The sequence below is a fragment of the Eutrigla gurnardus genome (assembly GCF_963514095.1).
Source record: "Eutrigla gurnardus genome assembly, chromosome: 12".
Lineage (NCBI taxonomy): Eukaryota > Metazoa > Chordata > Actinopteri > Perciformes > Triglidae > Eutrigla > Eutrigla gurnardus.
Window position 1 is genome coordinate 9,947,322 of NC_139926.1, and position 25,575 is coordinate 9,972,896.

At 42.0% G+C, this 25,575-nt stretch overlaps 2 protein-coding genes across 2 annotated transcripts in view; one reads left to right on the top strand and one right to left on the bottom strand.

Annotated features, from left to right (window-relative positions):
- Nucleotides 1-21,379, top strand: part of LOC311021713 (uncharacterized protein) — a 441,358-nt gene extending 419,979 nt beyond the window's left edge. The window contains exon 9 of the mRNA XM_084022457.1: nt 21,364-21,379. The gene's annotated coding sequence lies outside the window, so the exon portion shown is untranslated. The remainder of the gene's footprint in view (nt 1-21,363) is intronic.
- The window catches only part of cntnap5a (contactin associated protein family member 5a), a 100,139-nt gene continuing 82,044 nt past the window's right edge, over nt 7,481-25,575 (bottom strand). Inside the window, exons 19-24 of the mRNA XM_084022448.1 lie at nt 24,165-24,395; nt 20,724-20,857; nt 18,454-18,541; nt 18,129-18,329; nt 14,531-14,605; nt 7,481-11,318 (exon numbers count right to left, since the gene is read on the bottom strand). Of these exons, the coding sequence (XP_083878574.1) occupies nt 11,125-11,318; nt 14,531-14,605; nt 18,129-18,329; nt 18,454-18,541; nt 20,724-20,857; nt 24,165-24,395 (923 nt within the window). The 3' untranslated portion in view covers nt 7,481-11,124. The remainder of the gene's footprint in view (nt 11,319-14,530; nt 14,606-18,128; nt 18,330-18,453; nt 18,542-20,723; nt 20,858-24,164; nt 24,396-25,575) is intronic.

A 25,575-nucleotide genomic window follows, 5' to 3' on the forward strand; every position in this document is an offset into this window, starting at 1 on the left:
GTGGTTAGACACTAGGTGAGAAACTAACAGTAGCGTCAGGGGCAGAATAAAACCACACACAGCAAATCTATCACCTACATGCACCAACCTGGACAGAGAGCTCTTATAGAGGTGAAGTATAAGAGTTCAAATGTATAATTGCATGTTACACAGGGACATGCATGGCCTACAGTTTTCATCACCATAGCAACTTCAGAATACCCATGCTGTATACGTATAAAAATGTTGACTTAGATGCTTCTTCCTTCAGGCTCGGAAGCTTAACTTGACTTGAGGGCTAAAAGCTGAAGATCAATAAATATTGAATAATCCTCTGATGTGCATAGTTTTGCATTTTGCAGCGCTGACAAGACTGCTGTGAAAATATTAACAATGCGACAGGGATGCACATGCAAAGTTTCCATAATGTAATATATTTGAGACGTAAACCAGTGAACCACCGTCACATCGGTTTCCAAAGATGACAAACTCTCCAGAAAGTTTGGTCTTTGCCTGCTGTGTCTGTCTCCCACCCTGGGCTCAAACAAGAAAAAAGTGCAAATTGACACAATATCGCAAGTTCGGCTGGCTAATTTACACGACTACTGCATTACTTGGCCCCCGATGTGCTGCTTGCAGCGTTGGGAGAACCAGGACATGGCTGCTCCGACCTGCCCAGTGTGAGGGTGATTGGATGAACAGTGATTGGTTCTTGAAATATGTGAAAAGCAGTCTTACAGACAGACAGATGGACAGAGAATGCGTCTCTTATAGTTGGTGGTGACTGTGGCTCAGAGGTAGAGGGGGTTCTTCCACTTAGTGGAAGATTGGTGATTCGATCCCTGGCTCCTCTAGTCCGCATGTCAAAGTGTCCTTTGGCAAGATACTAAACCCTAAATGAATCCAGAAGTCTGTCATCAGTGTGTGAATGCACATTTAGATTAGATCTTGTGGTGTATTCCAGAAAGCAGGTTCAACAAACTCTGAGTTGACAAACCCTGAGATGGGCAACTCTCAGACCCCGTTTACACAAACATATATATTTTCATGCAGTGGCCTTTCATTTACACGAAAACTGAGGTTTTATGTGTAGATTTGTGAAAACATCGTTTTTGTTTGCGTGTGTACTGAGTGAAACAGAGTTTCAATACCCTTTGTCAATACTTAGTATGACTGATCGAAACAGTGGCTACGGTCGAATAGTCAAAAAATAAAGTCCTAACTCCTTTTCCTTGACCTCGGTAGGAAAATGTCACGAGGTCAAGGAAAGGTGGAAGGAGAACTCAAAAGGATTTAGAAAAAGATGACCACAGTGTTCAGAGAATCCGACCAGACTTTCACTAAGCTACGTAATTATAACACGGCCGCTGATGATTGACAGCTGATGATCGTCACCAGCGATTGACGTGCGTCTGCGCTGGAGAAACTACAATAATTGACTACAAAAAGCACGTCGTCCATTTCTCCACATGTTGGTTTTATTTTGTTGGTTTAATTCAGCCAGTAATTGTCTCCCAGGCCAACTGTCTCTCCGTTGCTGCAGCTGTGTTGCTGCACTTTCTAAGGATGAGCTCATTTCCTCCATAAATACAACGTACAATTTCAAACTCTCTCCTGGTTGCCATGGTGAATCGTAGTGTTGGAGCTCCATTGATGATGGCTTTGTATAGTCGGCAGGCATGAGCGATGATGAACTAATTCAGAACAGCTCTTCTGGAACCGAAACCTCAGAGTTGGCCATCTCAGTGTTGGTCAACTCAGAGTTCAGGGCACCTTGTTAATGTTGACATATAGTGTAAAGTGTTTTGAGTGGTCGGAAGTCTCGAAAAGCACCTATTGGCCACCTATTGGTTAAATGGCACGATATTTGTCATGGTCACTCAGACATCATATCTACACGTGAGCCAAATGCAGTTGCAATAGCACTAAACATTTTTTTCTAATATACATACGTCCTGCCAGCAGCATTTTAACTACATTTGAGTGCCAGCAAGAAATGTATGGAACTTTTTACTTTCTAGAGATGTTCTTCACCACATTTGGTGATGAGAAAAATTTGCAGGAGGAGTCACGACAATAGACATCTGGAAAGAAAATTGGATTCCAATGGTTGGGTCAGATATATAGATTTATTTTGCTGCAAATAAATCCTTAATTCTTCGCGCAGTGACAAACAAGTGTTTTAAATGAAACAAGGCTTTTCTATATCTGTAGAACAGCACGACACCGACAGACGAGGAGGTGCAGCAGGAAGTTATTTAGACCATCAAGGTGAAAGTGAAAAATCAACACGAATCTATTATTTTAATTCATTCCCATGTTGATCAGAGCAATCTCAATCACCGTCTCTACATCTCCTCTTACACCACGCACACACATGCTGGAGTGATAGTGAGTTACTATGGTTACGTGCAAGCTCTCAGTCTCTGTCTCTCAGAATCTTTCTGGTAATACATCACTCTTGATGCATACTTGGTTTTCATAGCACCCTCAATCTATCTCATCAACAGGCGGCGGTTTCTTGACTTAATCCAAACATTTAGGTGAGGTAGAGTTGCAGGAAATTCTTTCAGTTCCCCCATATCTGGTTCCTCATTTTAATAAATGACCAGGTGTCAAGGGTAACGGGCATACATCTTTATTATCCTATGTTTTGAAGAAACATATGTGTAATATCTGTAGTGTATGTAAGAAATTGTACCCAATAAACACAAATTAGCAAAGATGTGTTAACTAATGTGGCAAAAGGGGTTAAGTCGATCAGGGAAAATGTCTGGCCTGGTTCCTTAGCTTTCTGAAAATAAATCAATGATTATAGTATATAAATATAGTTGGTCTCGACCCAAAATATCCAGGAAGAAAATTTTGTTTTCCTGCCTAATCAAAGAGCTGATTGGCTCTTCAATCACTTTCGTAGAAAATCAATTTTCTGGTTACTGTCATATGTAACACCAGATTATAGATTATTCTTCTCATTCTGTGCCTTGAGGGTTTACTCTGTTAAACACATCTTGTGGGTTGATAATAATAGGCTACTAATAATAATACAAATAGATATATTATAATTTATAAGTGTTATAAAACACTTATCAAAAGCCGTAATTACAATGTGCTTTACAAGGCAGAAATAACAAGAATACAGATTACGATGACACATACACATGTAGAATTACAAACTATCTGAACATGTTCAATAAAACTACAGGCAGAAAAAAACTACTCAGTTCATCACAAACTAACCTATTGTGTATTCAATCTCTTAATACGTCAGAATGACGCCAAATGATCATACCTTTTTATGTGCCCCAATATTTGACCACAGTACGTGTTCAACATACTTCCAGGGGTAATTCATTACAGGATGTATTTGTCCTTGTGTCAAATGGCTATACAGTATGTACAGGAAAACCTTTGCATTCAGTTCAAAATAATGCCGAGCAAAACCAAACATGCTTTCAAATAAAAAAAAAAACAGGAAAAGTAGGTCAACATAAAAAAAGGAGAAGCCATTAAATGCAAAAAAAGCATGAAATTGTATTTTGTCTGTGCTCACAAGAAGGTCCTATGAGGCATACAGAACATAAAAAGGAGGGTTGAGAAGCAGATACTCGCGGACACCACATCAAATAATTTTCTTTGAAAATATACTATACAGGCAGTTTTGAATTGATAAGTTGTGCAAAATGCATATACATAAACCACATAATGTGCCTGATTACAGGTCACTTTTGAAAGTCCCTCCTGTTACAGAGAGGATATATGTGGAGACAAATTCTGTTTTGCTGAATTGAAAAGATGATTTGCTCGTCTTCATTCATGTGGAATAGAAGGAGTTCGGGAGGTTCGGTGTGGTAGTGATGCAGGCGTACTGGACCATTGAAGCTAAACAGTGAGCTACACTGGAAGGCAAAGCTCCCTCTGCTCCCTTCAGCCCTCGGCTGGGCTCAGTCTCAGAGATAGGGTGAGGAGCTCAGACATCCGGAGGGAGCTCGGAGGAGAGCTGCTGCTCCATTAGGACAAATGGAGCCAGCTGAGGTGGTTTGGGCATCTGATCAGAATTCCTCCTGGATGTTTGCCTTTAGAGGTTTTCCAGACACGTCCAACTGGTAAGAGGCCTCTGGGTCAACCCAGAATACGCTGGAGGGATTATTTATCTGGTTTGGCCTGGGAATGCCTCGGGCTCCCCCAGGAAGAACTGGAGAATGTTAGTGTGAAGAGGGACGTCTGGAATACCCTGCTAAGGCTGCGGCCCACAACCCGTCCAAGGATTGATGAAGAGAATGGATGGATATATGGTTGGATGAATAGATGAATGAATACATGGCTGGATTGAATGTTGATCTTTGTGAGCAGTAACTACCCAATTAAGTCTCATCTCATCGTCTACCGCTTATCTGGTGTCGGGTCCCGGAGGCAGCAGCTTTAGCAGGCGACCCCAAACGTCCCTTTTCTGGGCCACATCAGCCATCTCTGACTGGGGGATCCCAAGGCGTTCCCAGGCCAGTGTGGAGATATAATCTCTCGACCTAGTCCTGGGTCTGCCCCGTGGCCTCCTGCCAGCTGGTCGCACCTGAAACACCTCCCTAGGAAGGCACCCAGGGGGCATCGTTATCAGATGCCCGAATCACCTCAGCTGTCTCCTTTCAAAGCAAAGGAGCAGCGGCTCTACTCCGAGTCCCTCTTTTTGAAAAGGGGGACCACCACCCGTCAGTCATTACTGTAAAGCGCTTTGGATAAAAGCGCTATATAAATGAGGACCATTTACCCCGGTCTGCCACTCCTTAGGCACTGTCCCTGACTTCCATGCAATGTTGAAGAGACGTGTCATCAAAGCCGTCCAACACCAAAGCCTTCAGCATTTCTGGACGGATCTCATCAATCCCTGGGGCTTTGCCACTAAGGAGTTGTTTGACTACCTCAGTGACTTCCACCAGGGAAATTGACGATGATCCTCCATCAGCTTTCAACTTTGCCTCTACAGCAGTCGGATTCAGGAGTTCCTCAATGTGCTCCTTCCACTGCCCGATTACCTCCTCAGTTGAGGTCAACAGTGTCCCATCCTTACTGTATACAGCTTGGATGGTTCCCCGTTTCCCCCTTCTGAGGTGCCGGATGGTTTTCCAGAAGCACTTTGGTGCCAACCAAAAGTCCTTAGCTACTCCGAACTCCTCCCACACCCGCTGCTTTGCCTCCCTCACGGCAGAGGCTGCAGTGCTTCGGGCCTGTCGGTACCTTGCAACCGCTTCCGGAGTCTTCCGAGATAACATATCCCGAATAACTCCTTCTTCAGTCGGACGGCTTCCCTGACCACCGGTGTCCACCATGGTGTTTGAGGGTTGCTGCCCCTTGAGGCACCTAAGACCCTTAGCCCACACCGCCGCAGCTTCGGCAATGAAGGCTTTGAACATCACCCACTCAGGTTCGATGCCCCCAACCTCCACAGGGGTGCCAGAAAAACTCAGCCGGAGGTGTGAGTTGAAAATCTCTCGGACAGGGGGCCCCTTCAGCCGTTCCCAGTTCACCCGCACTACTCGTTTGGGCTTACCAGGTCTGTCCAAACGTTTCCGCCACCCTCTGATCCAACTCACCACCAGGTGGTGATCAGTTGACAGCTCCGCCCCTCTCTTCACCCAAGTGTCCAAAACATGCTGCTTCAGATCCGACGAGACAATCACAAAATCAATCATTGACCTTTGGCCTAGGGTGCTCTGGTACCACATACACTTATGAGCATCCTTATGCTCGAACATGGTGTTCGTTATGGTCAGTCGATGACTAGCACAGAAGTCCAATAACAAACAACCATTCGGCTTTAGATCAGGGAGGCCGTTTCTACCAATCACACTGCTCCAGGTATCTTTATCGTTGCCCACGTGCGTGTTGAAGTCTCCCAGCAGAACTATGGAGTCCCCTACTGGAGCCCCATGCAAGACTCCATTCAGCATCACCAAGAAGGCCGAATACTCCGAACTGCTGTTTGGTGCATATGCACAAACAACAGTCAGAGTCCCCCCCATAACCCGCAGGCGTAGGGAGGCGACCCTCTCGTCCACCACGGTAAACTCCAACACAGCGGCACTCAGCCAGGGATTTGTGAGTATCCCCACACCCGCCCGGCGCCTCACACCTTGGTCAACTCCAGAGAAGAATAAAGTCCAACCCCTATCCAGGAGAACGGTTCCAGAGCCGAGGCTGTGCGTAGAGGTAAGCCCTACCAGATCTAACTGGTAGCGCTCCACCTCCCACACAAGCTCTGGCTCCTTCCCCCACAGAGAGGTGACGTTCCACGTTCTCAGAGCCAGCTTCTGCCACCCGGGTCTGGTCTGTCGAGGTCCCTGGCCTCCACTGCCACCCAGCCATGGGGTGGTGAGCCCGCAGGATGGCTGAGGAGCGGTTGCTATGTTGCTTCTTCGGGCTGTGCCCGGCCGGGCTCCGTGGCAAGCCCGGCCACCAGGCGGTCCCTGACGGCTCCTCCCTTTGGGCATGGCTCCAGACGGGGGCCCCGGGCTTCCTCCGGGCCGGGTCACTCCTCTTTTTCCTCGATTTTTCATGGGGTCTACCCAATTAAGTGTTTTATGGATATGTGAGTAAGTAATTATGACCATGTCCAAAACCCTTCATGCTTTTGTTATACGATCTCAAAAGTCTTTTCACCACTCTTCTCTGGCAAATTAAATATTCAATAGCATCAGTCGAGGATATGATTGGATCAACTGAAAATAGTTAATGCGTTTTATAAATATTTCATACCGTTTCCCATGTAATTGCCAAATTAGCATAAGCGTGATGTATTTGACATAAACTGCCATGACTCATGACCATATTTTGCAATTGCAACTCAATTATACTCCAAACCATCCAGCACATTTTAAATTAATTTCACTTCTCACAACATCATCATTTTAAATGCCCTTAAGTCAGCGGTTGGAAGTCTGACTTGTTTTTGCCCCAAAGCCCTTTTATTTCTTTACGTGATTTAGGTCAACTACGGATTTTCTTCAACACAAATGACCATGACACAGTGCCACAGTCTAAAAAAAATAATGCCAATTCAGAAACTTCAAAGCAAGATTGTCCATTTTGTCTACCTCTTTTGCCTGAATAGAAAAAATATATATAACATTTTTATTGCAATCCCTCTCCAGATCCCAATAAGGATGTAATCCCTCACTGGCTTGCCACCAGCATACACTATGAGCAAAGTTGGACTTGTATTGAAATTTAGAGAGGCAAAGTCACGCCCCTTCCTTTGTTCCTCATGGGACCTTATTTTGAAGTGGAGTTTGAATCAAATGCAGCTGTAACTGCTCCATCAACTCGTAAAAACCGTGTTGTTTATACCATGGACAGGTTAATAGCTTTATCCGGTCTCTGTACAAATATTATGTTCTATCATAGAGCTCTGGGTGACCACAGACTGCTAAAACACTTATTGCTAGCATACATTTATCCAAGCTTATCGTGTAAAGTTGTTGAAGTAAAGCCATTTTACAGCAGAGGATTAATCAATATATTCACTTTTATTAATAAATTATACATCTATACAATAGATCCTTAATAAAACTGCAGCTATACAAATCATTAAGAAGTAACCACGTGATATTACCCAATGCAGTATAACCAAAACACTCTGAGAGGTATGCAATCATTCACTGATAACTGGAGATCTGCACGCTATCACATCTCGAGACATACCTAGATAACATGGACATGCACAGATGGGGCCCAAAGGATCAAGACCCTATCTTTTGATCATGCCACTCTGCTGTATCACTTTCAGTCACATGGTCTTCAGCCAGACATAAGTGGTGGGATGTCATCCATCAGTCCACAAGTCCATCAGTGCATTGGTCCAAAAATTGGAATCAGACTGAAATATCTTCACAATTGTTGTAACACGTTCCTTGAAATTTTGTACAGACATTTATGATCCCAAGAGGACGAGTTATAATGATTTCACTCATTCATGACAGGGAAGTAAAACAAATCGCTGCATTGCCGTCAGCCTCAGAGTCAGCTTTTCTTTGGGCTTAACTCTTTTGTTAAATTCAATCTACAACTGACAGTGACAAAAACAGCTAATCTGCCTATGAGAAGCTGAAGCCAACGAATAATATGCTAAATATGTAGAGCTGAGCCGGACTAGCTGATTTTGAAATTCTGGCACCACCTGCAGGTCAAACTTAGTGATTCTAGCCCAACTTGTGGTATATAAAAAAAAACAAAAAAAAGTCTCCATTTTTCACCCATGCTTTAATTGTTGTTTTCTGATGCGTAATGTGCATTACAGGCTCGCAGGACCACTTAGAAGGCTAGCGTTTTTGCCTTGTTTGTGTTTATGGATTATTTTTCTAAGGATCACCCCGTGTAAGACGTATATAAAAAGTATTCTGCCTGAAATATATAGAAAAGACCACATATCCCTGTAATCCAGATAATCAATAAATTAACAATTTATTTCAGGCGACATTGTGGCCATTTCCTTGGTTGCAAAAAGGTCTAAGCACTGCTGGCTAGCATGGCAAAATAACAGACAAACTAAACTTTTGTATCAGTACTTTTTGCGATTGGTATGCATCGGGTCGGCACCATGATGCGTTCAAGGGGTGTCACAACCTTCTTTCCGTCTTCGTGCTTCTCATATCATATCACCAAGCTGGCAGTTGAGATAACAACCATTAGAACAGTGGTACAAACTTAATTTAGCACTGTGACAATGTGTAGTAGGGGAGGGCCGTGACCCTGGAGCTTACTGGAGCTGTACAAGCTCCCATTGACTTGCTGCTGCTGCGATTGTTTCATACTACTGCAAACTGAACTCGCATGCTGGTTCAACCCGTTTCTGTAACTACTTGCTGAGCTCAACATTTTTTGTACATACTAAACTGCTGCCCGTTTGCCAAAGAAGACCAAAGACACTGCTTGGGAGCGCCGTGGTTGTAGTATCAGCTCATGCAGTGGTTTTTAGAAGGTAGATACTTTCACCAGCTGCCTGCAATGTTTGGCAAGATTCCTGACTGCAGTTTGCTTGATTCTTACACCCCTTACTGCTTCTCTATATGACTGCTTTGTATATATTTAAATATGATAATCCTCTCCATCAGTTTCTCATATCTGCTACTTTCATACAATGTAGACAATTGCTTTTGAAATTTTACATATTTAAAAGGTACATGTCAAATCTGGCCAGAATTTCAGTTTAAAACATTTAAAAATTTACATTATTCACAGAACGTGAAAAGGTTACGTTGTTGACGTTTTGTCAAAGACGTCTATCTATTGTGCTGCAGAGGTATCTGGTGCCAACCATCCAGCCGCAGCCAGTCCTGTCTTCTAATACCACTTTGGCCTGCTGATAGGCGATGGTGAGTCACTGTAGTCTCCAGTCTCTCCTAAGTCCAACATGGACTAGAAGAAGTAGAGCTGCCCGGCGGCTTGTCCATGAGACATCCGTGTTCTGCGTGTGTTTTGATAAGGGATGTTGATGGTTAGCTGTTAATCGGTAAACCACAAGGACATTGACTGGTTATGCATGTTGTAAAATTTCCATATATGTTAATCAATTGAGCTGTTCAGACAGAAAGCGTTTGATGTCGCTGAGAACCACATGACCTCCACCTGTAACCTGATCAAAATGCGGCAATAAACTTCAGCAAAAAATTCAATAAAAGACATTTACAACTCAAAATATCAATTTTTTTAGCTTAGAAAATAACTGGTGAATAACTGGTGGCTATCAAAAGCAAAATGAACCAAAACGGACGTCCCTAGTTACTCCCGCCACGAGTCTGCAACACTGGCTTACAGCTTGCAGGAGAGACATTTTTAATTTAACATGTTGGTCAACTATGTTATTAAAAAAAATGGTATCCAATAAACCAACCATCAAAGATGGTACAGCGTCACAGTAAAAACACAGATATCTAACCTAAACTACAGGCCGATGCCACACGTGAAGATTATAAGACAGCAGGGTTATTTTGACCGGCAGTTTGGGTGTATCTGTATTCTCGCTCTGCTCTGTAAATTGGGATTTTACGGACCCAGTAATTAAACGGTGCCCCCTATTTGTCAGGAGCAGGTGGCCAGAAACTACACATCGCACCTTGCAGACATTGCAGAAAATAAATAAATAAATAAAACACAGAAGCAAAATTTGTAGAATTCAATAAAATCATCAGCGAAACAAATCCCTCAAGTGACGTAAATGTGGTCTGAATAGTGTCCAATGCTTTCTTAGGGACAAGACTTGAAACACTTGAACGTGTTGAGTGACGTCTCTGGAACTAAAGATTACAGGATTCAGGTTTGATAATTCCCATGCTACTTCAAAGAGTCGTGGAGGAATCACGGCACGTCACCCATTACTGATGGTCAACTGGCATGACGTTGTGCACGGAGCTGGAAATTCAGATGTCCTTTTATTCTATGCAGAGTGGGTCGCAGAACTGAATGGCAATAAGCTCCTCTCTATGTAAATGTGATTGCTTTTGTGCAAATCACATGAATAACTTCGAAAATGTTTCAAATAAAAACTTGTATGCAAATTAGGCACTCATACAGTATAGGCAGTGTTGTCCCCCTTTTTCTTCGTCTACAACATTCACCACCACCGGAAAAACAAAGACAGCAGCGAACGCACGCATATCTTACAGGCCTGGCCTACATTTCCTGACTCGCAAGTACAATTTAGTGGGTCCCACTTGTGATGTGAAAGTATTCCGCATTTTGAAGGTTTCAAACAAAAAAGTTTTTTTTTTTTCTAAAGTTGTGCGCATTCAGGATGGACAGCAGCTTTGACTCGTTTTGCACTCGCGGTGTCCTCCGTCGTCCACCCCTGCAGAACATTCATCTTTTGCTTTACACAATTTTTGCGACGACACAGCAGCTTGATTCTTGACAGTTTCACCAACATCAAATACACTAACAGCTGTAAAGATTCAGCCACTTGCTTGTACTGGAGCATTACAAGAATGGACTACAGGCTACAGGCGTTTGCAGTGTTCCTGGGAGACTTCAAGGGCACGGAGATGTTTTTTTTTTGTTGTGTAAGAAATCCTGCAGCAGCAGCGCATCCACCTGTTAGTCCTTTACACGAGAGAGGTATAAGCTTGTGGCTTTCGGTCCACAGAGTGCACATCGCGGTCAGATGTAGTACTCCTTCATGTTGTCCCTGACTGGGTTGTGGAGGTGCAGCTCTGTCCTGTAGTCTGTGTACGTGCCTGGTCTGTTCTCCTCTTTGATGCTGCTGCTCCTCTGGGCCCGCCGCTGCTGGTAGAGGAGGCGGCTTATCACAGCCAGAGCGCACACAGCGATGAAGACCACCGCCGTGACCACACCTGAGAACACAGCAGGGCAGACGCATTAGTGGACGGCAGGGGCCGTGGATGTCCCCTGTAACTTTCTTCAGATCCTGTTTTCTAAACTGGTCGACACCCATCTGCTCTGACTCAGAAGATGACAGGGTGTTTTTTGTGGCACCACTAATTCATGCAGCCTGTCTATTCACCAGGAGGTATGCTAAACCGAAAATGTATGCTGAAGTCATGTGTATTGCAAATTGACCTAATTAACGCCATAATGATACCATATAAGGCTACACATCCTGTCCCAAATGTCCTTTATTGAAGTCCTGCTTTCAGAGATCCATAAAAGAAAGTCTCTGATATTAAACAGCGTTCTCAAACATCTCGCCACAGCAAGGCCATCGAGGCTGCAGCGGGAGGGGGTCAAATCATTTAAATTAATAATTTTAATAATTAAATGTATTCATATTAATTTCATTATCATTACCCGTCAACCTTGCCCCAGTCCTACTTTCCCCATTGTGGGTCACCACAGTGTTATACAATAGCATCAATAGCCAATTTAAATTAGGCTATATGCTATTACATTTAGAATTATATTAGCCTATAATTCAAAGAAGTTGTGGACATGATTACGAAGTGTCATTTACATATGAGTTTAATATGATGAAATATACAATCCCTAAGTGACCAACTCAGGCCGGGATAACACTTGGTCTGGACCACTCAAATTGTGTTCGTCCCTCAGAGAAAATTAAAAATGAAGTTGGTGCATGTGACGAGTTCTCCTAAATCCCTCCTAGAGGTCACTTCCAGTTTCTTTGCGCTCGGTTCCACACTAAAAGTAAACGCTTAGTGAACACATTTTCTGCTTTGCTTCTCGTTTGTAATTCCACAACAAAATCAATACACACGGTTTGCTTCATTAAACACACTCTCTTGCAATCATTGGGAAAACACTTCAAATCACTGTAATTTTATCGTGAATTTTCAATAACATATTGTATTGATTACTGTCCTGTAATTCTACTTTTCCTTGCGTCGTGAAAACCTGGAATGGCAACGGCAAAAGGTGGATATATTTTTAATTTATGAAGCCTTTGTATTTTTTCTGTTCATTGAATTATGAATAGACGTACTGGTCCAGAACAATCTTTCACAGAAGCCCAAATGAGAAAATGCAGTGTAGCACACAAAGTGCTAGAGACAGCAAGGTTTGGTATAAAGGACATCAGTGTGTTGCTGCTGCCTTGAAAGAGTAATTTAAAGGGTTCGTGTCTGTTGCATTTTGCTGCAAAAATGCCAACTATCAATAACCTGTACCCAGCATGCACCTGTGAAAACACACTGAAATAGCATCAGGTTTGTTCTTTGGTAAGCACAACAGTTTCAGGCCCATTTTGTAGAAACTGTAATTAAGTCTAGTCATAATATACCGGATTTAGTTTGCAGCACAAGAGCATTTAGAATTAACACATTGCATTTGTGTTGATTGCCTGGATAAATGTTTGAAAGTGTGCACATCGGTGCTAATTTGGAAAGAGCTGTTTATTTGCTGTTTGTTCGCTAAACTGTGAAGAATAAAATACAATTTTGCAAGAGATGTAAGATGTTTTGTGTATTTTTTTGTGTGGACAAAGAACAATTGCAAAAAAACATAATTGTGCAATAATTATTACCTTTGAACATTTAAACACAAAAAAAAGTGTGCTTATACAAAGAAGAACCTGACACCACACGCTCACCTTTCAGTATACAGCAACCTCATATCAGACATCATGACAGCATTAATACAGACATACTTTTAGTATTATGCTTAGAATGTAATGTAATTGCAATGTTGTTGGGTTTGCCCGCACGAACGTTTTCATTTTCAAATGATTCCGAAACATCCAGAAGTGATTAAAATATCTAACTTTTGCTAAAAACAACAACTCCGTTAACGGAGCAGAGCATCATTTGATGCACTGAAGTACCGTTTACGGCAGGAAAATCCTCATCATGTTTGTATAATCACCCTTAAGACGAAAGAAATATAACGAGGAACAATTTTTTTTTTTAAATACATAAAAGTATGATGCTTTGCAAGTTTCAACTATCAAATTGCTTTTAAAAACGGACTTAGTGCACAAAGGCCTTTAGGCTGACAATTCTTATGCTTCAGTGGGATTGCACCTCAATCAAAAAGAATTCTGTTACATTCCAGTGGTACACAAGGGGAATTGAACCCCAGTCGTCTGCATATAGCTTCTATTATTATTTCATCCAGTCTAATGTATTGACAACTGCCTCCCACGTCAACTGGCTCTCCTTTGTTGCAGCTATTTGTGCTTGTTTTCTCCATAAGCACAAAGTTACATCTCTTACTCTAATGGCCTGAAGTAGGAGGACCTCGTTTCTCCCCGTTTGCCATGGTGAAACGTAGTATCAGAGCTCCATTGATTTGCTTTTTATAGTCAGCAGACATGCGTAACTCAGGGTTGGTCAACTCAGAGTTTGGTAAATCTGCTTTCTGGAATACACCCCCGTATGATCTGCTCATGTAACTCTGCAAGAAAGCCAATTTGCAGATTTCTACAAAACATTATGTTACCTTTCTCAAAACCTATATATCTATAATTAAATCTAAGTCACAATATCTAAATATATATATATAGTCACAATATTGACTGATCATTTTTAAAGCAGCAGTCGATCTGTTAACAGCCTTAAATTCAGGTAATTTATTGGGTTGTGATTGATCAGCCTCTCTTGGGCTCCTGTTAAGTGCAAACAGAAATCTGTGCAATTTAATGGTTAGCAAGAAGATTAAATTATTCATCCCAAACTCCCCCAGAAAGCTATTAACCATTCCTCCTATATCTAATTCGGTTGTCACATCGAAAATGTGTTTTCCAAAATGGTGAGCTATTCTTTTTCATTATTTCATTGGTGTTATACTGATCTTTATTGTCAACAACAATGTGAAAGGAGGCGTTAAAAAAATGCAAAGCAAATGTTTGTCATTTGGGAAGCAAACGGAAATGCTTTAACATAATCGTCTCCATCGACTTCAATTCAATTTCAAACAAAAGTGCGTGAGTGGCAGCGGTGAAAATGAGCTTGAGCTAAGATTGATTTCCTGAAACCAAGCGAAAAAAAAAAAGAGAAAGATGAAGGCAAATAGAAAGAATGACAAATACCAAACAGCTTGGGATTCATTTTCAACTAAGCAAAGAAAAATTAACCAAGAGAGAAAAACAGACCTGCTATCACAGCCAAATCCCTCTGGGTGCTGTTGCCGTGCTGCTCCTTGTCTTTATCTGCTGTTACAGTTTGATCTGGAGAAGCAGAAATAAACAAAGTCACAGGCATTAATGAGGCTCATGTCTGATAACACAGTATTATCTTAAGGGTATATCATATTAAAGGGGCTACCGTTCAACCTGGACCCTAATTTCCTGTGTTTCTGTGTCTTTCTGACTAACGTGGACAACAATTCTAGAAATCGGGAGATGCTGCAGACGGCAGCTGTTTAACGTGCTGCAATCATATCAGGGAATTCCTCACCATTATGGGAAAGGAACTTAAACGCTTATTGTTTAATGTGACTTGTTTCCGAAACACACCGGTGGAAGGACAAGACAAAGACATAGGAGAACAGACCCAGGTTGAAAAATAACAAAGTAAACCTTTAAGCTTCACTTCTCATATATTATGTGCATTGGCACCAGCATCTGTTTCTATTCCACTATATATCCGTGTAGATGGTTAAATTACTTTTAAATGTCATCAACATCTCAATATCATCAATTGAAGTTTCCATCCCGAACTCAGACGCTCAGACTGACCGAGGGTCAGACGGGGGTGTTGATGATGAAGGATTAGCTGATCTGTGCTGACACATTTAACACACGGCCAACGAGCCTTGAAGCAAGTGGCTGTTACATGTTAGAGCTCCACAAGCTGAGGTGTTTCACATAGCCAACATTTTTGATTGTGTTCTGAATGAGAGAATGTCTGTGCGTCAGCCAGCTCAATATGGTTCCTCAACAGACGGGACAATTAGGACAGCATCTGAAATGTATTCATTTTTTATGATGTGTATTTATACACCGCTCAAAGAAATTAAAGGAACACTTAAATAACACATCAGATCTTGATGAGCGAATTATTCGAGTTGAAAGTCTCCGCTGATGTACGTTGTATAATTTGTTGAGTGAACATAATGACGTAACAGCGTTCAAAGAAAAACCAGCGAGGGCTGGATTCCAAATCAGACCCTAAATCAAAGTGAAAAATTTAAATCACAGGCTGATCCAACATGAATTTCATCACAGCAACTCAGTAGTGTTTGGCCTCCGCGTGCCTGTATGAACTCCCGACAACGTCTGGGCTACTGATGTGTCGGCGGATGGTGTCCTGGGGATCTCCTCCCAGACCTGGATCAGGGCATCAGTGGGCATCATGGACAGTCAGTGGCGGTACTTGGCGGCGTCAGATGCACCGATACATAACGTCCCATAAGTGCTCAACTGACCCTTCGCTAAGCCTCAGTAGAACAGCCACTGTCCAATCCTAAGTTGGCAACTAGTTATAGTTGCGGGAGGCCTGTCAAGCTATCGGAACAAAGAACAATGCCGAAAGGGTCGGCCTTCGGAACCTGCAAGTCCAACAACAGATATCCTCACTCACAGCTAAATCCAACCAAAGATCAACAAAAACCCCTTTGTTTCTTCCAAGGTATGATGCTAAGTAACGTTAGCTAGCTAACACGTTAGCAAACAAAGGTGGTTGAATATAATTTAAGAGTTACTTAGTTTTTGCTTTAAGTTTGGTAGTTATAGCCCCCCCTGCAGGATTCTACCTACTCCCTGTGTAGCGACAGTCAACTGGTCTTTGCTTGCAATCACATCTGGCCTTCGAGACCACCACCGATGACGTGGTACAGTCTGAATTTTAACACCCCTGGGTTTGTGCCATTGTTGTGGAAAATTTTATTTTCACAGGGTTTTGTTGGACTTTCCTGTTGTCCCTTTTCAGATCCAGTGTCTGGATCAAGCCCACTATGTGCGAGCAATATTTAAAGTGGCAGTCCGTAAAATTTGAGATTGCTCACTGTTTTATGGGAACGTTAGTTGCTGCACTCCATTAAAATGCTCAAACCGTGGAAGAGTGGGATCCATTACAGTGCACCCGTTCACACAAAACAAATATGCATACCAATAACTGAAAATAAAAAAAAATATTTGAAGTGTAAAAAGACGTTTGTGTCCCTGTTAAAAATTGAAAAGCATCTGTTCTGTCAGACGCACGACTGAAAAACACAGATGGAACACGTCTGGTTGAGACAGACTGTAATTCAATGTGCAAGTCACGAGTTACAAGTCAGTGTGAAAAGACTAACAGTTCAATGGGAAGCCACTTTGAGTTGATTTGTTTATTGTCAGAAAGCCCGGGGCCTGCGACACAAAGACAAATTAGTGAATTGAAGCTCCTGGCAGCACAACTAGGTCACATTTAACCAAGAGAGACCATCGTAGCACCTGATGCAGCTGCAGCTAGAATCTGCTCAAAGAGAGTTCACCTTTTCCAAAGTAATTAGATAATTTCTTCAGGATCCTGACAAACACGTGGCACCATAAGCAGCCGTTTCTCCCAGTGGACACTAGTTGAAACAGAGCTGCAAAACTACTCATGTTTGATGCCCATCAAAACACCCGCAAGTGTGTTTTTTTTTGTATGGTGATTTGTTGACAACATGATGTGCTGAGAGCTTCAAATGAAGCCAAACATTTGTTTTTAATGATCCCTTTAAGTCAGTTAGTAGTGAAAATCTGTGCTCATAATTTCCCTCCACGTAACCTGTTTTTTCTGTGATATAGGACATGAAAGAAATCAGGAAACGTTGCTGAATAAATAACTTAACGATTCATTAGCAACACTTTTTGTTACCAACTAATTCAGAACTGTCACCTTTTCTTTTCTTTTCCCATTCCAGTTTGCAGGTACGGTGGGTAACATGGCCTCAAGACATCATGTCCAATTATCACATCACATAGAATCTTAATCTTCAAAACAAACTCGGCACATACCTTTCACCAAACTTATTTATTTATTTATGAATTAAAGACACCTCTTGAAGTGTTGTGTTCCTGAAGACATAACACCATGGTTAACACACAATTAAACATGTTAGTGTGCATGCCCTGTGGCTGGTTACAGTGAAGACTATTGTACAGTAATGTAATTTATTTTTCAATTACAGCAAATGCGCATCAGCATGTTCTGCCATGTCTGAAGGGAATGTTGAATTATGGGAGATCGGGAAGCTGCAGGGATTCTGTACCGTCCAACCCAAGTTAACGTGAAAAATGTATTTTTATTTTTAAATATTGTTGAATTCAAATTAATTGATAAAATCAATGCAAAGCCCAGCTCTATTTGCAGACCTGAAGAAAACTCTCTTTTTTGATTAACTGGAATAATCCTCCTTTAATATTGAGAAGTGTGTGACCTACCGGTGACCTCCAACACACCACTCCCATGATTTTTGTCAGCATTTAGAATACACACTAGAGTGTGTCTCTAACAGGTGTGTGGTTCCCAGTGTTTGCTGCACACAGGAGGCAACCTCCAGGTCTGAAAAGTGAAGCCAATGTTGTTGCACAAAAATAAGTTGATTGTGGAGAATTCTATGAGAAAATTATCCTTCTTCTTCAGTAAACTTTGGAAACATACGTTTTTGGTCTTAATCGCTAGTTTCAAGTCTTTTTCAATACAGCAAGATGTTCATTTAGTGAATGCTCCATTTACCAGACTATTTAGTGGCAGTGTGGATGGGTAAGTGTAGGAGGGCTTTACCTTGCCGTGTGTGCGAGGTGGACTCTGCCAGCGCTCCACAATTTGATTGGACCAACGGGCCGCGGATGGTGACCAGTGAGCTCCCCCGATTCGTCAGCGCTGCCTTCAGCGGTGCGACATGGTTGAACTGCACCGAGGAGAGGCAGCCAATGAAACCTTTAGCAGCTGCTTGCATTACTTCATCATTGGCGTTCTCCATCCCTGCAGAGATGCAGACGATACATGAAAATACATTATTTTTTGAATAACAGTAATTTTGAGAAATGGAATCAGGGAGGACGTGGGAGTTTTATTTCTTCCAGCAGCTTACTGAACATGGACTTACTGGTGACTTTGCCCAATGTCAGGGATCTGATTAAGATCAGCTCTGCATCAGATGACAGTGTGTACTTTCTGTGGATGTCCTGGTCGATCTGGTTGAGTGGAAGGAAATCAAATAACAAGGCAATTACAAGAAATCTAAACCGAGGAAACACCAGCAGCAGCAATACATTATAGATTGAGACTTTTCTTCTCTACAGCTTCATGACAACCATATCCGCCCAGCACTAGCTTTGAAGTGATTTCACTTTTGCACCACCATGCTGACTCAGTCGCATCACTTAACTTGATGACCTGCAATAAAAATCTGCAGGATTTTGATTGCGTCCACTTCTGTTTCCAAAATGCCTACAGTGCTGCATCTAATAGACCAGCGGATAAATAGATCTCATTAGAGTGGGGAAGCTCATTTGAACACCGTGTCTCCATTGTGTTTGGACAGCAGGTAGGGCATTTTAGTTCCTTACTGATGTGTGATACAGTTGTGTCATTTTGCAGGATTATATTCATGAATATACACTTTGCACATACGTTTATTTGTTGGTATATATAATCCAAGGATACAGTAGGCTAGGCATGCTCACCGATAATTAAATGTTGGATGGAGTTTATTACAATGTATTTGTTGATAATGAATGAATGCTACAACTTCTCAAGACCCAAGCTCAGTTCCCGTGTCCCGTGCCATACCTCTGAGCGAAACAGGAAAGGCAGGCAAGACATAACGTTAGGAGGAATGTGATTTGTTGGCCTTTTCTAACTCTGTGCCGTGTCGACGTTGCAGATAGACTGATAGATGTCATCATATTATTGGTTGAAATTGATTGGAACGAGCTGACGGTTTATATTTTATATATAATACTGGATTTTTCTATAAAAAATAAGGAGATAGATTATTTGGCACTTTTTCCCAGCATATATTGTTAAATATGTGCACAATATGACAGAGGATGTGATCTAAAAGGGTTAAAAAGGCATTTTTCATTTCAGCCCGACACTAAGTAGGACTTCCTGTTATTTTCCAGCGTTGTGGGAATTTCACATATCTTCATTGTATGGTTGACAAAGGTGCTCACAGCTGAACAACATCAAATATAGTGAGATTGGTAAAAAACACATTCTACAGCAGATGGAGCTTGCTTGGCCTCTCAGTCACTCTTATTGAAGGGGGCGATTGTAATCCCTGCCAACGCAAGACACTGTAGCAAATTCCACCCGCTAATAAAGACTGTTAGATGAGGCTGATGGTTTTAGATTGTGGATGATTAAAATGTTTCCATGATCTGCCTTTACATAGAGATCTTTGGTTTCGTGCTGAAGTGCACAGTCTATCAGTTGCAGTTCTATGGCTCCAGTGTTTCCCTTGCTTACAGTTGTGCAGAGCCACTGCTAAATGATTAGCGCCGCTGCGAGATAAACATCTCAACCGAACGCAATAAACCCACTATCTCTGCTTTAAGCAGCCGGGGTTAGCGACGTGCAGAGATTCTAGATCGAACAACCAGAGACTGTGCCAAAGTTTAGAGGAGAGACAAGTGAAGTGAACATAACGTTGTCAGTCACTAACATGCTGAAGGATTCAGTGTTTTTGTGTTTTTAGCCGAGCCAAACCAGAGAACATTGTTCTCCGTGTAGCTCGCTGTGAGTGATGTTCTGTATGGGGAGTGAGCTCTGCACCAGCCTCCATTAAAAAAAAAGAACCTTTTAAATGTATGCACTCTCTAATTTGGCATTCAGTTGACACACCACTCATAATTTAGTTTTAATGAAAACTCAACTCCTGGCATTTGCTCTTGGAGTTCTTCACCACCGTTTTGGAAGAAGACCAAGAAATAACAAGACTAATGAATCAACTTCAAAATTGACACATTTTCTTTTTAAATACATTTTTGGGGATCTAATTTATGCCAACGTGAAGAGTGGCTCAACTCTCTTTTTCAAATATTAACTAGCAAATATTTGGAAAAGTAAGTAAAAAAGAAACATTCAACAAAGTTTAAAGTGTTAAATTTGAGGACAGATTTAGTTGGATGTTTTCTTACTTTGTATGGCTGTATGTATTTTTTAAATAGTTAAATAAGTTTGGTTGTTCTCTTTAGTCATTTGTCTTCAACAGCAACAGGGAAAAAAATGTGATATGAATGTGACTTTTAGCTTTTTCATGGATCTGAGGGAATGCAAAATGTATTGCAAGGTAATGTGAAATACTGACAAGGAGCACAAAAATATAATGCGAGGGAACAGAATAAATTCCCATAGCTCTGTATTGCTCACCTGCACATAGAGGTTTTTTCCCACTCGGTGGATTCTGAGTCGATGGAGTCGTCCGTCCGCCAGGTTAGTGAGGACTGGGCTGAACACGTCTGGACTCCGGTCGGTCTGAAGGTGATACCAGATCTGCAGACTCCCTGGAAACAAAGAAGAAAACCCCATCGAAGCACTTTTAAAGGCTATTTCAAACTCCAGCCCACTGACGTGAAAACCACCCGTCAAGGCTTCAAGTATGTGAACGACAGGAGGAGAAAAGACTCATTTACTGACATGATGAGACTGCTCATATATGAATAGCTATATCTTAGCTACTTCAATTGCCTTTTGAGATACACAAATATTTATCTCATAGCTCTTCGCTCCCACACAGAAAAAAGTCAATATATGCTCAGTGTTCCTCCCACACACACAATCGCTGCCAGATCAAAGTGTCAGATAGCTATGCATTGTCAAGTGGAGCTGGGTCAATATTACAATTCCTGGTCTGTAGGTGAAGAGCTTTGTGTAGTGATTCATTTCAAATCCTGAGAGTGCTCCTATAGATGAAGGTCACCGTGGATGAAGTGTCTCCTCTGCCCTTCACTGTTTACGGAGACCCGGGGAACATGGGAGTTCTGATTTTACACAAAAGAGAGTCTTATAGGACACTGACACCGACTCTGACTAACAACTGCACTGTCACTCAATATGATACTCTAAGTTTGGATACAGCTTAAAGGCTGTCAGCTTAAAGCTTTGAGGCCTTTCTTGTGTCGGGAGCTGACAACACTGAGATTCTGCGTTGACGCCGGCATGAAATGCTCTGCAAGAAGTGAGGACCTCTTTGATGACATTTCTCCAGGCTTCAGGTGAAAGACTTTTTTGTTTGTTTTTATTTGTTTATGGTTTTATTTACAGTCTAAGGTCTTATCTCATCTTTTATCCCTGACAGGCATGAGCCAGTGGGGAGATTATGCGTTCGGTCGTGTGTTTGTCTGTCCACTGCTAATCTCACATACTGCTGGACCCATCAGCCTAATATTAATAACTCAATTATGATTGTATGCTCAAGGACCTCTCATGGTTGTGGTGATTCACACTTTTTTGAAAAACTGATTTATTTGTACCGTCATTGACGGCTGACTCCTCACCCCATAGACAGGGTCAAATGCGATCAACAACTGCTTCAAAAGCAAAAGGTATTTCCAGCAATTGGCTGGACAAAAAACATAACTAGTCTGTTGCACGCCACATTTTGGCCTTTGTCAAGGCTCTAAAACCGAATAAAAAGTATGTTGTCATTTTTGAACCGGAGCATCTGCATAGTTAGTCCATACCCGACATGTTATGATCCACTAAATTTGGGCATGATACAAGATGAATACATTCCTGTTTTCATCGTATTCACCACCAGCTTGACTGTGAGGGAGCCGGGAGGGACAGTCAGGTCAGATTCAACTCTTCTTCCTTTTGGAGAGGGAGACACATCTCTACTGAGTGCACTTCTCCAGTTAAAATTATTTCCTTTGGTTACATTACTTTTCCTGTGGATACGGACTAACAACCTGGACTGTGAGAGTCACACTGAAGAAAGATGCAGAGCACAACTGCAGAAAGTAAATTGATTCATTACCCTGTAATCAGTTTGTGTGGGCGACTCGGGTATTACATTCATGCTGGCAGTGAGTGACAGTAAGATAGACATAAAATGCCTTTTCGCTGTCAGTCTCACATGATTCGGCTCAACACTGTTCAACAAGGAAATAAACATACATTTCCCCAATTTTCGATTTTGAGGATTTCCTGTTTCCTGTGTTATTTAAGTGGATCTACATCTCTTGAGACACCCAACATTTTGCCCTTCACATATACACATATCCTTGCAATCAGTTCTTGCTGGATGTAAAAAAAAAAATATATATATATATATATATATATGGCAGCTGGAGTTCAGGGACACTGATTGAATCCTTTTTTTCATTTAAGTGGACTGTTCTGCCTAAATGTCTCCAATCTCCAAGTGAACTCTGGTGTATCTCGTTTCTAGTGGAAAGTGGACGAGCCCGCTGTCAAAGGTATCTCCCATGTGATTATGCAAAATTATTTTGTAACCATGGTAACACATTCGGGCCAGCTTGCAAGTGCAGGGATTTTGTATGATAATGAGAAACTGAGTGTGTCGAGCATGTGTCCTTCCCCACAACCCCAGGTCCTGTTTTGGTCCAGTTTCGACATGTTTGTTATTATCTTGCGACATGTGACATCCAGTTGAAGTTGTGACACAAAACCAACTATTTCTTCCTGATCTCTTCATCACCACCAGACAAGGTAAATAACTTGTTATTCCAAAAGCATTTTACAATCGACCCGTCTCATAAGTCTCTGCAAACCTATTCTCTGGTGTGGAGCCTTTTTACAGTCATATAGAGGAGCTAAAGTGAATCTGGATGCTGACGCACAGCTAATAACGGCAATAAATGCTTCCATTCTGAAAATATGTGGATGAAGGCTCAATTTGATGCAAAAAATGCCAAGAAGAGAGAGAAAAAAGGCACAAATAATCTTTAAAAAAGAGATCGAAAAAAAAGAATCATTGGCACTGAATTATTCTGAACAGTCAGTTGCCTAGTGGGGATTCACTAGGTAACTGACTGTCCCTCCCCCCCCCCCATCTTATACCTCATTATGACCTCACTGTCATCATATTAATCACACAATTTCATACATCAAACAAGCAAATCATTGATGTAAACCATTTTATCCGACAGGATTTGAAATGGTTTTAAATGGGTGTGGACCGCCCTTGAGAGTGAAACTGGCAGCTTTGGTTTATGTAACCAGGTGGAAGACGTGTTTGCTAACAATGTAGCAACTAAATGTATCTGTCTGGCTGTGTGGGATATGTTACTATATTCTCCCTGTCAGTGATGAACACAGATACAGATAACAAACAAAGAAGTGTGTAAATACTAAAACCAGAAAGGTGCACTTTAGTGCAGCTCTCCACCAGGTGTGCCTCCCTCTTGCCTCCCAAACAAAGAGGAGTTGAATCTCACTCAACTGCCCCAACCGGCTCCCTTACAGTCAAGATTGCAGCAAACATAACACAAACCAGAGTTAATTAATCTCATATCAAGCTCAATTTTAGTGGAAGATATAAGTTCATAATGAGTTTCTATGGATGTCAGTTAAAATGTGGCCTGCGAGACTGACATTTTGTTATGTAAAATCACCACAACCTTGAGTGGTCCTTGAGCATACAGTCGAAAATAAGCACAAAAAATATGAGGCAGATGGGTCCAGTGGTATGTGAGCTGAGCAGTGGACAGACAGACAGATACACAAACGCATGCACACGATCTCCCCACAGGCTTACGCCTGGCGGAGACATCTATTTATGTTATCGCCATCATTCATAACTGCTGGTCTTTTTACTTCCATGCTATAACTGAAAACTGCATGTACCGTTCTTGGCCAGGATGACAGCGATGTACTGCTGGCTGAAGGTGCTGACAGTGAGCAGCATGGCCGGCCTCTGGGAGGTGACGAAGCTGAAGGCCACGTCCTCTCTGGCCCTGCTGCTGCTGCTTTCTGTGGAAACACTGGAGGCCTGCGAGCGTCTGTTCTGCATCACCGAGAAGGGCTCCTGGAAGGTGTAGGTCACCGAGGACTCCATGTCAAAGGACACCGACACCTCTGCACACACGGGGACACACAGACAAACAAATGGCTTCAGTGCCGGGAGCGCTGTTGCAGCTGTTTCTGAAAACAAGATTAAACGCTGCAGCCTCCACAGGCAATTCATTACACCTCCAAATATAAATTGTGTTAGCTGGAAAATTCAACTTTTACCATGGGATAAAAAAAAAATGTAGTTTGTGTTAGATACAGCTAGAGGGAAGGCGCTGTTTGGAATGAAAATCTGTCCAAAAACAATGTTTTTCTTTCGAGATGTAGCAGTGTATATGCAGGTACATGAGAACTCTCCGGGCAGGTGGATTTACTGTTTACCTACCATCCATCTTGCAGAGCAAAGCTGCAGCAAAACATGTTATTGTATTCTGTGGTCTTTTTGCACGGAGGAAACTCATGCTATCTAAAGAATAAACGGAATCACTTGCTAACTTGCTGCAACACACACTCGGTGAGCAGCTTCTAGCTAATCATACTGCAAATACTAAACCCATCACATTATTAAACTTAATCGAACCAAAGCCGATGACTCAGCTGTGAACAGCAATGTTGACAAGGAACCAGGGGCTGCAACAGCCACACAGGGATCCAAGTGTTGTCGATCAATACCATTCAGACAACCGTTACCTCAACAAGACTCCCTTAACGAGCCGGCTTGTGCTTATTCCATGTCTGGTTTTTGAAAGCCTTCCCTTTCAAATGCAATACGCTGCTCCTGGAGTTAAGAGGGAGAAGGAAGTGTGGAAGCCACATTATGCCAACATGACAAGACGCCACTGCATCACTGTCTGTGTAGTCTGTTTCTAGTGGACGTAGTCACTGTGACATCCTCCACTAGCTGGTGGTCATTTTGGCCGTTGCCATCTTGGTTTTTGGAACCAGCAGTGACATGACGTGGGTGGAGCTAAAGCAGACGACTCGGAGGTCAGAAATGTTTCCAGTTGAAAAGTTTCCAACCTGAAACACAGCTGGCCATCACAAACAGATGTCTTTCTGACACAATGTGTACATTTTGTCACATTTTCTAACATTTTACAGAATAACTACTACAACTTAATTACATGGCGACATATTTTTACACCAGCTTACATGCAAAAAATGTTTTGCGATTATAATATGTATCATTTAAATTCAAACACAGGCAAAAGTACTTTACATTGCTTTATGGTGATGGTTGATTGCA